The sequence below is a fragment of the Morone saxatilis genome, unplaced genomic scaffold, assembly GCF_004916995.1.
Source record: "Morone saxatilis isolate NCDOM2014 unplaced genomic scaffold, NCSU_SB_2.0 Contig0, whole genome shotgun sequence".
NCBI classification, from domain to species: Eukaryota; Metazoa; Chordata; class Actinopteri; family Moronidae; genus Morone; species Morone saxatilis.
In genome coordinates this window covers 8,155,125-8,170,376 of record NW_023339650.1, presented here as the reverse complement: position 1 = coordinate 8,170,376, position 15,252 = coordinate 8,155,125, and the positions used below count along the sequence as shown (strand labels likewise).

General features: G+C 38.9%; 1 protein-coding gene across 1 annotated transcript in view; it reads right to left on the bottom strand.

Moving 5' to 3' along the window:
- Window positions 1–15,252, bottom strand: part of ctnnd2a (catenin (cadherin-associated protein), delta 2a) — a gene marked incomplete in the record, with an annotated part of 121,108 nt that overhangs the window by 15,752 nt on the left and 90,104 nt on the right. The window contains 2 exon segments of the mRNA XM_035656605.1: window positions 7,148–7,232; window positions 9,091–9,340. Of these exon segments, the coding sequence (XP_035512498.1) occupies window positions 7,148–7,232; window positions 9,091–9,340 (335 nt within the window).

The window sequence follows — 15,252 nt, the reverse complement described above, 5'->3', positions numbered from 1 at the left end:
TGTGTGTGTGTGTGGTGTCTCTCTCTCTCTCTCTCTCTCTCTCTCTCTCTCTCTCTCTCTCTCTCTCTCTCTCTCTCTCTCTCTCAGTTCACTCCGATTTTCAGATTTACAGTTGTGAGCGCTTCACTCACATATGATCTATCTACCCTCACAGGAATAATCTGCCTCTGACCTTTGCATTCTTTATTTTGGTTGCTTGTGGTTCTGCTGATTTAGGTATTAACCTTTATTCCACTGTTGCATATATTTAAATAAACATCTCAGAATACTGTAAGAGTAGGCTGCAGCTCTTCCTCTGTGTCTTCCTAATATACTGCTGTTAGCCTATACACTAAGACAGGCTATCTTAATCCTATCTCCTCTCTCTCTGTCTCTCCCTGTCTAATACAGGTGAACATCAGAGAGAAACCAGGGCAAACACAGTGGCAGCTTTTGAGGCCTGAGGTTGGTTCTGAAGTGTTTCAAACGCTCTTCTCTTTCCCACTGTCTTATCAAATGTATGCTGTATGGCAGTGGATGATGGGTTGATTTAAGCTTCCACTAGAAGAAGAGAATCTCATTCTAATTAAAATATATATTATTCTTCCCATTATTAATCTTGCAGAAAATATTTGAAATGTGTGATCAAGCTATTGTCAAAAATGCAAAAAAAAAATGCTAGAATTGATAATTAAAGGCTCTAATACAAATTGTTCAATGACTTTTTAGTGTGAAGTTGTACAAACCAAACATCGGAAAAATGTATATTATTATTATTATTATTTAAAAAAACCAAGCACTTATCTATATACTTATATATTTATAGCATTTGTTATAACTCAATTGGAGCACATATTTGGAACACAGCTTTGTTAGTAACAGATGACATTTGTGAGTGCAAAAGCATGCATTGCACCCTCATTTTAATACTTTGCACCCTCAGTTAAAATTATAATCATGAATGCCAAGTGCAAGGTGGTAGGTCGGCGCACGGACTATGTGGGGTTATTTATGCTTGCCCTCTATTTTGATTCATGTGTATGCAGCAGTTCAACATGCACAGGGCGGGGTGAAAGTGAATATAGATCAGCAGGCAGCTGTGGCAATCACAGTTAAACATGATAATGACAGCTCAGCAAATGAAAAGCTTTGCCTTAAGAAATGTCAGAGTCAAATCTGAACCCAAAGACAGTTTCATCAGTATTTTTCATCAGGTAGTGACTATAGTAACCACAAATAAAAAATAAAAAGTTTGATTTGGTAATTTGATTTTTGTGTGTCTTTTTTAGCAATAATTTAATGCATCTGACTTTGCACACGGTAACATACTTTAGTATGTATGTATTTATTAAAGTTATACAAGTGTTTGCACTGCAATGTGTTTTAAGGATAAAAAAATATTGAGTTATAACCAACCAGTCTGATGTGTGTAGAGGTATAGTTATACTGTAGCAGCCGGTTGTCATTTTCAGGTGATTCATTCAAGGCAAACACAGTGAACAACTGTGCGTAACGGCATTGCGCTCTGGCACAGCACTAAAGGCTGCACACAACATCAGTCCTGCTGCCTTTAGATGCTGCAAGGATTTCAACAACGTAAGGAGAAGCTTTTCATACAGTGTAAAGCAGCTGTGGACAGCAAACATTGAGAATTATCCACAATCATTCATAGATCAGCTGTGAATACTGTCTTTTAAAGGTTGCACGCTCAGTCATTTCAGAAGCATCCTAAGTCATTTCATTCTAGAAACAGGTCTGTGCATAAACTAAACTTTCTGGCACCTTTTCTTTTAAATGTATTCATTTTATTTACAGGAACACCCCGAGCATTATGTGTGCAATGATTCTACGAATTACCTCACACACAAACATTTCTTACTCATTCACATCACGCAAACACACCCACATTCTGAACATATTGTAAATCTGTCACACGTGTGACAAACACAGCATCTCTCCGACCCTGAACCCCATCTGTCATATGTTTTTTGTATCTGTTTTTTGTGATTTGTGTGTGTTTGTGACGTATGTGTGTCATATGAGTATACTATGTGTGCGTGCATGTGTGTGTATGCGTAAGAGAGAGTGTGTTTGATGAAGTGCTCAAGCTAAATCATTTAACAAGAAATGAGGCAGAGCAGCCCAACCGAAATTACGCACTGAACAGGGATATGACAAAGTGCAACGGTGTGAATACATAGTATAAACTTCAGTGATTAGCTTGTGTGTCTGTGTGTCTGTGTGTTTGTGCGTGAGAGAGAGAGTGTGCATATGTTTGTGTGAGTGACAAAGAATTTTGTCCTTCTGGTACTATTTAGAATAGATTTAAGTGAGCAAAGTGTTTCAAGTCCTTGCTTTCTACAGAAATCCCCTGTCGAACAGTCCTGCACATTTGTTGTTTACCTAAACGATGACCTGTGGCTTCCCTCCCAGAAACTGTAGATAAAACACTACACAGACACACACACACAAACCACACACACCACACCCACACACACACATACACAAAATGAGGACACATCCTGTCAAATTATCCAAATAAACTCGGGTAAAAGTTGAGTTTTACTGCACTCTGGAGACGATTATACATGATTTATCCCTAAGTCAGTGTTAGTGTTGCTACAAACAGATTTTGGCTTTGGTTTATTAATGACTGCTGGATCACTGATCTTTCAAGTCATCTCAGATGCTATTTTTATACAGTTACTGTTTATTTATGGGCCCTCAATTTTTCGTTTTAGTGCGTTCAGAAACTGCTGGGCAGCCCAGCCCCCTGTTCTGTTGCCATTCTCTTTTCTTTCTCCCTCTCTCTCACTGCTCCCATGGCACTGCTGTAGGAAGTGATTAACTCTTCTCACTGCAGTTTGATGAAAAAACACAGTTTCAAAAACACACACACAAATGCACACTCACACAAAAACAAACATGCACGTGTACCCACGCCCGTAACTTCTATACAGTTGAAAAGTGTGTTTCAAAATGCTCTCATTACTTCAAGACTTCAAAGCAAACAAGTCTTTGCCAACACAGCTCAAACTGACTCATTATTGACCCAACATTTTTCTCCTTTTTCCAAAACTACACACAAAGTCACACACACTCTAGCGTGCTCATTTTTAAACTGCAAAAATTTCAAGAATTCACCTCACTTTCTTTCCTCACTTCCCCCCTTGCTGCTCTCTTTTCTTCCCCCTTTGCTTTCGCTCACAAACATTTTGCAGAGACACCCGACTCGACTTTCGTCTAAATTGTATGCTAATCCATGTTTGGATTGGAGGCTAACAGGATTTTTGCTGCACGCAACACCCATGACCTAATACGTAATACAGAGAAACTAGGCGTAAAGTCACTTATTTCGAGCTCTGGACTTGGGTGATAAAGTCAAAGTGTGGATCCTCAAACGCAACAATTTCCACAGTGATAAAATGGTTTGTCACTAGCCAGACTGTGTTCATGCAATTTAAGAAGTAAACAGTAAGGTATAGTGTCTATCAGCATTTAAAAGTATTTGACTCTATATGGCATAATGCAGCAGCATAACTAACTGAACTGCTAATCATTTAAATTGTCTGTGCTACATTTAATGAAGGTTGTCCTGGATGACAGCAACATTTTAACTGCATTACAAGATCTTGATCATTCAAAGATTATGATGAAGTACGGGTGGATGCGTTAGAATGAAACTGGGGATGTTACAACAAGGCAGACTGCAGATGATATCTGGTTTCAGTTTTAGGATGACGGATGAGGTTTTTTGCTGCTGTTGTGGAGTGAAAAAGTCTATTTTGAAAAAGTAATGTTTCTTTTTCTATTGAATTAACTGAACATCATATTGGATCAAATGAGAACGATTCAAAACTCATTTTGTTGTTTCAAAATGTGCAGCCATCAATCTTAAGCAAGTTGTTTCCTTCCTTTAATAACCGTCTTTATTAAATCTAGTTGGAAAAAGGGCCCTTGTATATAAACAAATAAATAAATAATCCAAAACAATGAAGCCACCTTTGTCGGGCCGGCCTGCCGTGTAAAGCCAATGTCCTTCGCGTCTGATCACTGGAGTGTTATGCCATCCAGTCGAGTGTAATGCTATCCAGTGGCAATGATTAGAGAAGTGTGAAGCAGATGAGGCTCCAAGGGGCCACATGGGGATACTGTTCAGTGTAATACTGGGGATGTGAGGATGACGAATGAAGAGAGGGACACAGTCGTCAGGATAAGGCGAGGACGGACTGATGCCATGGGGCGGCCTGTCCTGAAGTGACTGCAGCAACAGTCAGAAGTCTTGGACTCTGACAAAGAGCCCACTGCAAAATCAGTACACAAGGACGTAAGGAGTTAGGAGTCACTGCTTTTGTTTGTCTCTCAAAACAGGTGGAAAAAAACGTCATTTTCATTTTTTTCCACTATTTTCTAATGCATTCACACTTTAAAAGACGTTTCTTTATACATTATATGTTTCATTATGAGGAAGAACAACAGCTCGCTCTAGTTGGTTGAGTTGTTGTTGGTTTTTTGAGGTTTGACAACACCTTCTCACTTGAAATTCAAGAGGGAAATCAGAGTTTATCATCTGAGGAATATAACACAAAATAAAAGGACTTGTTGAGGTGAATCAGGGTGCAGCTGATTAATATGAATAATGAATATTTAGAAGGATAGTTTACTATACAGATATGCAGCGAAATGGAACACTTCTACAAACGAGGGCTTCAGAAGGTAGCCAATTTCAGCTGATCATTATAAGCATCACAAAAGTATCATTTGTCACAGGGCTTGCATTGTATAGCATTAGATTACATACTGTGTGTTTTTACAATTGTTCACACAAGCATGCAGCTCAAATACATCATCAGTTTCATTCTCCTTTTTTCTCTCCTAACAGAGACGAAAAGGACACTTTGAAAGCCAAGGACACCTTCCTGGAATATGTTACTTAAAATGTGCGAATATCTCACTGAAACTTGTTGATTACGCTGCTGAAGTTTGAGCATGCTGAATGGCAGATAACCTTGGTGGCAGATATTCACTCAACACTCAACACTCATTACTGACGAGTGAAAGGAACAGAACAACTGTCATTACTTTTAATCAAGTTGCGAGTGTGTGCGGGTATTTGTCATTTGAAAAGAAACAAAGGAGCCGGAGGAGGGGGAGAATGGGTTTTCTTTTGTGCGTGCGAACGAAAGAGAGAGATAAAAGAGAGTGTCTGAGTGAGAGCAGCGCACACACCAATCAGCATATCTCTAGACCGTATATGTTTTTCTCACTTCTTGCTTGTTTGTGTCATTCTGCGACAACGTACCAACTGTATTAATGAGCTACACTTTCCTGGTAGTCAGCAGCTTTAACATCATTCAGTCTTCATGATGGGCTAAAAAAACAACTAGCACCAATGTTAGCTTGTGTGTATGTAGTTACTGATCCTCTTGCCCCCTGTAAACACTGTTGCTCAGTTGTGATGATGACCAGCAGAACCTCATTATTCTTTTGTTTGGACGTGGTTATGACTGACCTCAAGGCAACAATAGTGCACATATACTGCACAAGATACAACCTAAAGCCATACACAAATAATATAAATTTGTCTTATGTTATAAATATTCCCACATACACACTTGGTTACACACTGAAAATATAAACTCTAAGCTTTTATGTAAACACACCTACGTAGTGCCATAAACCACACAGGCTACAGTGGCAAGTCTCCAAACTAATATCTGCTGAATAAACATATGATACACTGAGGTTGTTTAGAATGGTCTACCTTGTTGATTTAATGATAAAATGAACTTCCTTCTCTGCCAGTTACTTTATCTTTCCTTCAAAGTGATTTGTAGGCTACACTGGTGTAATTACTCAACCTCCTCAGGACTCATGGAACTGAACCATTGCCTGAACTGAACCTTCCAATGTAGCTAGTGCTTGGTTCATATATTACGTAGCTTTTACATATGAATTATATCTATGTCACCTATACTAGCTGTGGTATGGACTGGTTTGTGTCCTGTTCCCAGTGATGCTTAGGGTAATAATAAATGCATCCCACAAAATTTAAATCAAGCCTAGTTTCAGTAATACATATGATAGTATCATTTGTTTTATACTTTGTGAACAGCAAATCAATACCATAAACAACATAAACTGCTGACTGATAACGGTAGCCAGTAGCAAGCATTGTCAATGTCTGGCTAAGCTGTCGATTTTAGGGTGGAATTAGCGAAGCTTAGCAGCTGGTTAAGCCAGGGAGATTCACTGAGTCTGGGAGACAACAGCCAATCCTGACAAAGATTAGCCCTGACCAGAAAACAACGTACAATTCAGCCAGTGAGGTTTCAGCTGGGTATCCAAGAACATAAAGGTCAAACCAAAATCTTCAGCTGCCCAAATACCAAAGCTTACCGTTCAGAATAAATGATAAATGATTTTTGCAATTGCTTCATTAAACAGTTTAAGTAGAATCCTCTTCAACACCTGCCTCAGTGAAAGTGAACAGCCCCCATCCTAAACTACTTTCTCAGATAATTCATTCCAATTTACCTTATATAGTAATTAAATTTTTAATTATAAAGTTGATCTGTCAGAAAACTAATATAATTAACACAAGTGCTAATGCCAGACGATTTAATATCTAGCCTTTTCCGCCAAAAGCTTGTTACATTTCTCTCTCCTTCATAACACTGGTATATCCACACATAATATATATTTTTAAACAATTTTACAATTTATCACATCATTTGCTCTACATCAAAGATGAGATCTGCAAAGCACTAATGAATTAGTGATGCCAATTTTATCACAGCAGTATGCTTCAAGCAAGATATCTGATAATGTGAAGATGGGGTTTATTGCACTGTTTTAGAATAATATTTTAGATTTACAATACCATTACAACTTTTGATTTCATATTCACACAAAATAAATCATACAACAAACTTAACTGTGATTAGTTATTAGTATTATGTAATATGCATACAGTAGACCAGTCACATAATGAGTGGATTCTTGCAAATATGGATGTCACATTAAATCTTTATCTACTGTGGGTCTCATGTCTTCAGCCAGTAGACATATTTGACCATACATGACGTTGGTAAATAGAAAATAAATGTTTATCTTGGAGATACTATATGTGTTTGACAATAGGTAGTGGGGTTGTATTACATCCTACCTTCTTGTAGAGGGAACGCAGGTCTCTGTACTGCCACATACTGCTGAGGACCTGAGAGGCTGCCTTCACCACCTTTGCTGAGTGTCTGTAGAAAGATAGAGAAAGAGAGAGAGAGTTATTTCTCTAGGACCTCATTCGTTTGGATAATGTTGCTATGTTATTCTGTCCCCTGTCCTTACCAGCTGCACAAGATGTGTGCAGGACAGTGGCACTTGTGATGGCTTTAAGAGTAAGAGGGCCATTGCTCTTCTCAGCAGAGAATGATTTTCCCTGCACAAAAACTGAGAGTTGCCAGATGAGTTTAAAATGACCCTCTCTGCCATGCTAATGGCCCCATCCCTGCCACTTAGCTGAAAAATGACTCTAGTAGGAGTCAGTTCATAAGCCCTGCCCTTTGAACAGCTACAGAGGGAAGCAGACGGGATGCTCGTTTTCCATTTTCCTCCACCAAAATGAACAGAAATTATTTAAAAAACAAAGGGGTTTTCCCCAATTAAAAGAACAGAAAAAGTTTCAGAGACTGAAATATGGGGTAATGGTATCAGCAGGAAGCCACTGCACCAGCCTGCTACAAACACAATGCACTGGAAGGTCATAATTACACATGAATAAAGTGATCCCAAGGAAATATTTTGGGGATTGGGGTTGCTGTTTGTAAAATAGGAATGTGTTTTAGCATTTACTGTTTCAAAGGTATAGGTCATAAACCCCTTTTCACTTTATTCTATTTTTCTCCTACTGTTTCAAACTAGCTAGTAAACAGTGGCTACCTGTGGTAGAACTATAATGGGCATTTTCCCAATCTGAAAGTGTGTAATAGTGTGAATGTAGCGCGGCACTGCTGATAAGGAGCATTTATTGTCAGTGTACCCTTCCTGAGTTAATGAAGATGTGTGGGCTATTAGCAGCTAACTACACTCCTTGTGAAATTTGGACTTATGAAGGTTTCTTCCAGCACCTCATCTCTCGCCGTAATGGTACCCTTGAGGGCAGTTCCCTAAATAGTCAGAGTGTCTCTCTATAACAATAAATGAACGTTTGACCTCTGTCTGATAACACTCTGGTGTCATGACAACCCCTGACCTACTGGTTACCATAGCAGCTAGGCAGAACACCATGTGTCTCCAATGGTGACAGGAGTGACAGGAGTTATATCCCTGCTGGGTCTTCCTTGTTCTTCTCCAGCTGTCTTTTGTGGATGAATGGTCACAGGAAAGGCAGGCACAGTTCTGAATGATGGATGTGTGGTCACATTAAGGCACTGGTCTCTACTGACAGTACAGGGTGTGTTCGATGATGCCTTGACAGGTATAGCACAATAGTGCAAATCTATTTTGCTTTTTTTTCTGGCCTTTACATAACATTTTAGGATTTCAGCAGTTATTCAGATCTGGTTGCCCTTGAGCATGAGGAAAGCCCCTGCAAGTCATTAGGGATCTTTCTCATTGTCCCCTTACTTATTTCAGGATTATTTTGGCGACAGAGCATCACTCTCTCTCCGAGACATATGTGAATGACTCAAACAAAGAAATGTGGATGTACAATGCGGTATTAAGTACACTTTTTTCTCATTGTTTATGTTATGAGAGTTACAAAGGGTTTTTCACATTTCCTGAGCTGAAAATTATCCCTGCTTAAATCTGGAGGAAGGTTAAGCACAAATCATCATTATGATCTAATAACCACTTCAACAACAGCACAGATAAATCTGTTCTGTGGTTTTAAATACACATGACATACTTTCCCATAAACTGTTAAAATATATCATTATCCACAGATTTTTAATAGCGCCCTTGGAGGATTTCTGCTGAACCCAATTTGAGACTCCAGCAAATGCATTTCAAGTGAAGTTAAGTCATATGGGTGGGATCTATGGTGCTACTGTAGCTCATACTGCAAATGTAGCAGGATTTATTTCAGTCTCAAAACTTTGGCCTACTCACTTGTCTCCTTTGCTTCGGGCGATGCCGATGAGTTTTTCTATGCCACCAGCATCACGCAGGGCTTTGGCGTTTTCCATGTTCTTGGTGATGACTTCGTGCAGTGCACAGCAGATGGCAGTTACTGTGTCATCTGACATGGCCTTGCTGGGAGGTCCTGTGGTCCCGCAGGTCCCACTGCTGGTGGCATTATTGTTGCTGCTGCTACTACTGCCTGGTAACCGATGGATCAAATCTCTCATGGCATATTTACCTGGTGGGTGTGGAGAAAATGAAGAAAAGGGACAACAAATATTGGTCAAATATTATTGTCTGCACATCCTCCTGTGTAAAGCCAATTTAGTTGGAAACATCTTGAAAGGTTGTTGTAAAAATTGCCTTTGGATGGATTTTGGTGAACAATTGAAGGGACAGATATAGAGGCTACTGGGCTCAGCTTTGACAACATGAACATATAATTTCCCATTTACAGTCTGAAAAAACTTCTAGTGGGGGTGAGGGTTTATATTTTCTACGGTAGTTGTCATACCCATGCAAAGTGATGATTTTAGACAGCATTTATGTTGAGTGTGGTTATGGACGACTGGTACAAAAATCCATACAATCACCTCAATAATATACATCTCTATGACATAAAACTAATATTGCCCTTTTACTGTCTTTTGAAGCAAACGTCTTGTATGTCAAGTGAGTGGTTTGGATACCTCCATAAAGCTTGAGTTTGAGATGGCACACTGCAAATCCTCTGACACACACACACACACACTAATGCAGACATGCTGAGAATCCAATAAAAGGGGCGACCCGTGGTATTTCGGTGAAAAGGCTGGCATATGAAGAAAATGAAAAAAGAAATTGACATTCAAAGAATGGGCTGTTGGATAAATCGAAACAACAGAGAGAGGGAGTAATTAAGAAGTGCAGGAGATGCTGTCAGATAGGAAACCCATAAACTCAGTTACTGAGAGGCTGGAGCATATGGAAGCAATAACATTTGGAGTGAAGGGGAGTTTAAAGCAAAGTGGTGTGAGTATAGATTTCAAAGAGGGAATGACGGACAGAGAGGACAAAACCACCATGTAATCTGCGCTCACCCACACACTAAGGTGGTCTAGGTAACCCTTATATTTCTTGTAATAACTGTTAGTTAATAGACCCTTATAAGATGCTTATAAGATTATTATATGTTAATAAGATAGCTTTTAATAATAACCTAAACATATCTATTGTTTATTGCTATAAAACATTTACAAGCACTTTTAAAAAATGTATTACAACTTACTTAGACTGCACATTTATTGAGTTTAACTACTTACTTATAATGCCATTGTTAAACCTTTACTAAGCTGTTGTTGCTTTATTAAGATTTCAACACACTTTTCAATTCATGTATTAGCAGTTAACTATGTACTAATATTGATTGTTTTAGTTGAGGTAAGAGTAGTTTGTGTATATTTAGATGCCAACATTTACATATATTTACTTTATTTTACTTTTTTGGATATTATTTTACCCTTACATTAATCAGGAGACTTCTGCTTTTTCCTGCAGTGTTTCTGAGTCAACTACTCACAGTGGAGTTTCCCATGAGAGTGAGATCACCGGAAATTAAGATGACTGAGGTGAGGGTTCAATAAAGGAGAGATCAGAGCAAACAGATAATGGAAGTGGAAGAATGTAAGACAGGAGAGAAATTGCAAAGATGAGAGGAAAGAGGTGATTGTGCTGACTGAGGTGGTGTGTGGAAATTTATCAAACAAGAGCAGCAGTCACAGGGTAAGAAATGCCTTGACCATCATAAAACATGTCAATCACACTTGAATCATCTTGAGCTCCTGGGATGAAACCCACAGGTCATGTTCCAGGTAAAGAATCAATTTGGATGCAGAAGTGGTAGTTGAACAATGAATCAGGGCTGAAATTAGGTTAATTTTAAACTAAATCCACTCAATAGCAGATTAGGATTAGTCTTCTTACCCTGATAAACACTAAAAGGTACACTTCAATCAATTGAGCATCTCCACAAAAATGAATTTGTCTGTCCTCTCTGACACGTTGCTGGGTAAAAGCGTGCCATTTAAAATGGTATGCCAGTTTGTGTGTGTATACGACACTCAAGAGCTGTTCAGTGTGACTCACTATCTCCTTCTAAATTTTTACAAATGGAAGTCCTCCACAGAAGTGCTGGATCAGATAAAGTAGATAAAAACAGGAAGTGCTACTGTAAGTGTTAAATCCACTGTCAAATCACCTGCAAGTGGACCATTACATCCTCTCAGGCAGCCGAGAAAACTGAGGCCAAAATACTCAATTTGCAATGAATGCAAAATACTTTTGGATTTCACAGACAGTTTGTTCACCGGTTGTAAAATAATGTCTCTAAACAACTCATTTTCCCCGCAACAGTACAAAACAACCAAATACCTATCTAGCTCGGCATGGTCTAATCTTCTGCAGGCCATGCTGCTTCTTTGAATTCATAAAATCCTGCTGAAAAATAAAAGTAAGAACAAAACATCCTTGTGGGGTACAGATTTGGTCCTTTGCTTGTAGAAGACTACCAGAACTAAAATCCCCTTTTCCTATATTTCTTCTTTTCTCCGTTTACTCCTTTCCTACCATTTTTCAAACATTCTTCACTTCTTTATAACTTCGTCTTTCGTTTCTCCCAGACCATTCCATCACTGTGATATCCAAGGAGCCCTTACTGGCTGGTGGTAAATCCTTTGCTCATATTACCTCTAATAAGTCTAAGTGATCTGGGAAGAGCTGAGAACAGCAGAGCAATACACAGAGCAGGAGAGTTGAGATGAGATCAGATGACACTATCAACCTTCATAATGCAAGCTAACACACACACACACACACACAACAATGCACGGTTACACACATGCCCTTGTAGAACAAACACACTTATGTTTAGGCTCATGAAGACACATATGGAAGCTTATATGCACACACATATATGCATAAAAGCACATACAGACATGCACACACACACACACACACACACACACACACACACACACGGATAGAGTTGTGAGTTAATTGGTCAAGTGTTATCTCAACACAGAGGTTAAGCGGCCATTGTCTTTTGGCTGTGAGGACAAAGTTAAGTGGCAGTATTCTAAGAGGAAGACTTATTATTTGACTGACTTGAATCAGACTAACTAATCTCCTGACTGATTTACTGGCTGATGACTGACTGATTAATTTACTTTCTTCATGATTTAATGATGTGACTAATTTTTGAGTGAGTGACTAAATTATTTACTGACTGACTGCATAACTAAATTACTGACTGGCTAATTTACTGACTGACTGCCAGATAATTTACTGCTTGAATGACTGACAATTTATTGATTTACTGACTGACTGACTAATTTATGAACTGACTAACTGTAGAGACTCCAGTAATATCAAAAGGAGGGTGAAGAGTTTACACAAAGATGTTGAAACTATTAAAGACATTTCCGTCTGTGTCTGTCTAGGTATTTTCTGCTTACAGACAGATGCTCTAATAAACTGCTATCAGCATATCCCTAAAATATGCTTGCGTGTGTGTGTTTGTGTACACAGGTGCGTGCATGCATATTCTTATCAGTCTGCAGCATCATCACATTCATCCCACAGGGGAGCGAGTGCGGAACGGAGAAGATGATATGGGAGGAGACAGAGGAAGAGAGGTCAAAAAAAGGATTGGGGAACTGCGTGGTAGTCACCCATGTTTGAGAGAGGAAAGAAGAAAAGCAGGAAACAGAAATGGAGCAGGAAAAAATTACTTAAGGACAGAGAAACTGAGGAAAGAAAGAAAGTTTAGCCTACATGTACACATTCGCGTATGTTGACAACATCTTGATAGCTGAAGAATCAAAAGCAGAGGCCCTCGTTATTTCCAACCCTTTTAATAACACACCTTGTTAGAGGGAAATGCTGCCTCCTGATAATCACTGGGTGCTAAGAAACATGACTGAAACCCTCACACACACACACACACACACACCTCACCTTGACAATACACACACATACAGCAATGCACGCACACCAATACACATCTCATCTGAACATACACATTGCTCATTATCTAGCTTTCCGGTTGTTTGCTTCAGTTTTTGGTTTGTTTGTTTTGTTTTGGGATATTTATTCTAAGTTGTTTGTTTTGATGTAAGATGTTTTTATAACAGACTTGAGATTTTTTTTATGACAATTTCACAATGTCATATTTTCTCTCTTGATGGTTTTACTGTATCTATTATCATCTCAAAGAGTTTTATTATGGAATAAATATTAATGTTGTATACAGAAATAAATAGCAAAGACTATTGCTAAAAGTAAACTAAAGTAAAGCTGGGCTCAGACAACACTTGAGTCAAACAAAATCTACCCTCTTCCCTACATCCAGACACTCCAATACCCAGAGCCTGCAAAAAGTGTATTGATGAATTATAGATTAATATAAATGAGAGGGAGTTGCTGCACTTTCCTAACGTCAATGCAAAATTCAACACATTTTAAAAGCTACATCTTTTGATGTGCTCATTACCCTGATGAAGACATTTTTTCAAAACATTGGGTTTTAATTTCCAATAAATATACAGTTTATTTCTTGAGGCCATGTTAAAGTTTTAGTTATTAAGTCGACAAATGAATGACTGTATAAGAATGAGTACAGCTGTATAAAAGTATAATCAATCAGTATGTTGTGCTAAGTACATTGAGGGGCCAAGATTAGTGTCAAAGCCGGGAGCTTCATGTAACAATTATTAAGGTGAGGTAACCTCACAGTGGTCATAGGTAGTCATACAGGAAGAAAGAACTAATTGAGGTGCAAATCGAGATGGATCTTTTATGAGTGGGTGGCCACTCCTTCTACCTAAAAGTTCTACTGTGACACAGACAGCACCTCTACATGCTGGAGTACAAGCTCCCCTCTCCTCCTTTCTTTGTCACTGAAATGTGAGCTACACCTGGAACATGTCCTCAAGGAGAGAAACAAGCCTTGTGCTGATCACTGCACAGTCTAATAAACCTGTATTACACAACTCCTCCAATATAGCCATCTTCACCTGGGAGGCAGAGCTGGTAATATATTCCTACGCTGCATTCCCTCATGTGTCGCTAACTCCCGCTGAGCAGGGCGTGCTTCATCAGGGCCATAATGGCTGATTTGATTTAAAGAGATCCAATTACCCTCAACAATGGAGTGATTTGATTGTTTACTGACGGAGAAGGGAGAGTGTTATTGAAGTAAAATTGGAGGTAATTGTCTCAGGGAGATGTGGGGAAAGATGAAATGGCTTGATTGGTTGTGGCGTTGGACTGTCTGAGAATAAAGGATGGTTAAAACACAGTTATCAGTGACTGGGTGGGGCCCCTGAGGTGGGTGGCTGTACGCTTACTGGTATCAAAAGCTTCTGGTGATGCTATGTTTGTAAAGCTTTTGTGGGCTCTATGAATATGTTCTAGGCTGAATAAAAGCCAATGTTACATGGGATTTTGCTGTTAATAATAGACAAACATCAGGAAGTTTAGCCTGCAGCTGTCAAATCTGTTTTGAGTTGTGAGAAAAGAAAAAAGAGTATGTGATAACTGCTGTCTTAAAGGACCAAGCTGAATGAACACATTTAGACTCAAATTGCATGAATATCGATGTGTATAGTTAAATGTGTAAAGTTTTTAAATCGTTTCATAGATGTAAAGTTACCATTTTGTCTCAAATGATCAGATTAGAAAGCTTCCAGTATTTGTTATTTATCAGTGAAGCATTCAATTTAAATGCTGTTACCCCAATATGTTGATTTGACATCAGCTACACTTGAAATTTGGTGTGATTGTGGGTTGCTATAGCTGGCACAGGCAAAACTAGTGTGTCAGTGCTTTGGTGTGATTTGAGTGAGTTTCCCAAGCATGATTGAATCAATAGTACATCACATCATCAACAGGAGGCGCCAGATTCAAAGCAACAGGGTGTTGTTTTCTGTTCCGTGGGAATATTCCTTTATTGAAATCATGAAAGTGATGTGGTTATGGTTCTTGGATGTTAGCCTCTGAGAGCTCAAACTGAATATGGGACTATAACCCAGAATTATATAAACACACAAACCCTGGAGATACTTTCAAACATCAGTGTTGTCATTTAGGGAGGAAGGGGGGGGGGGGGGAAAT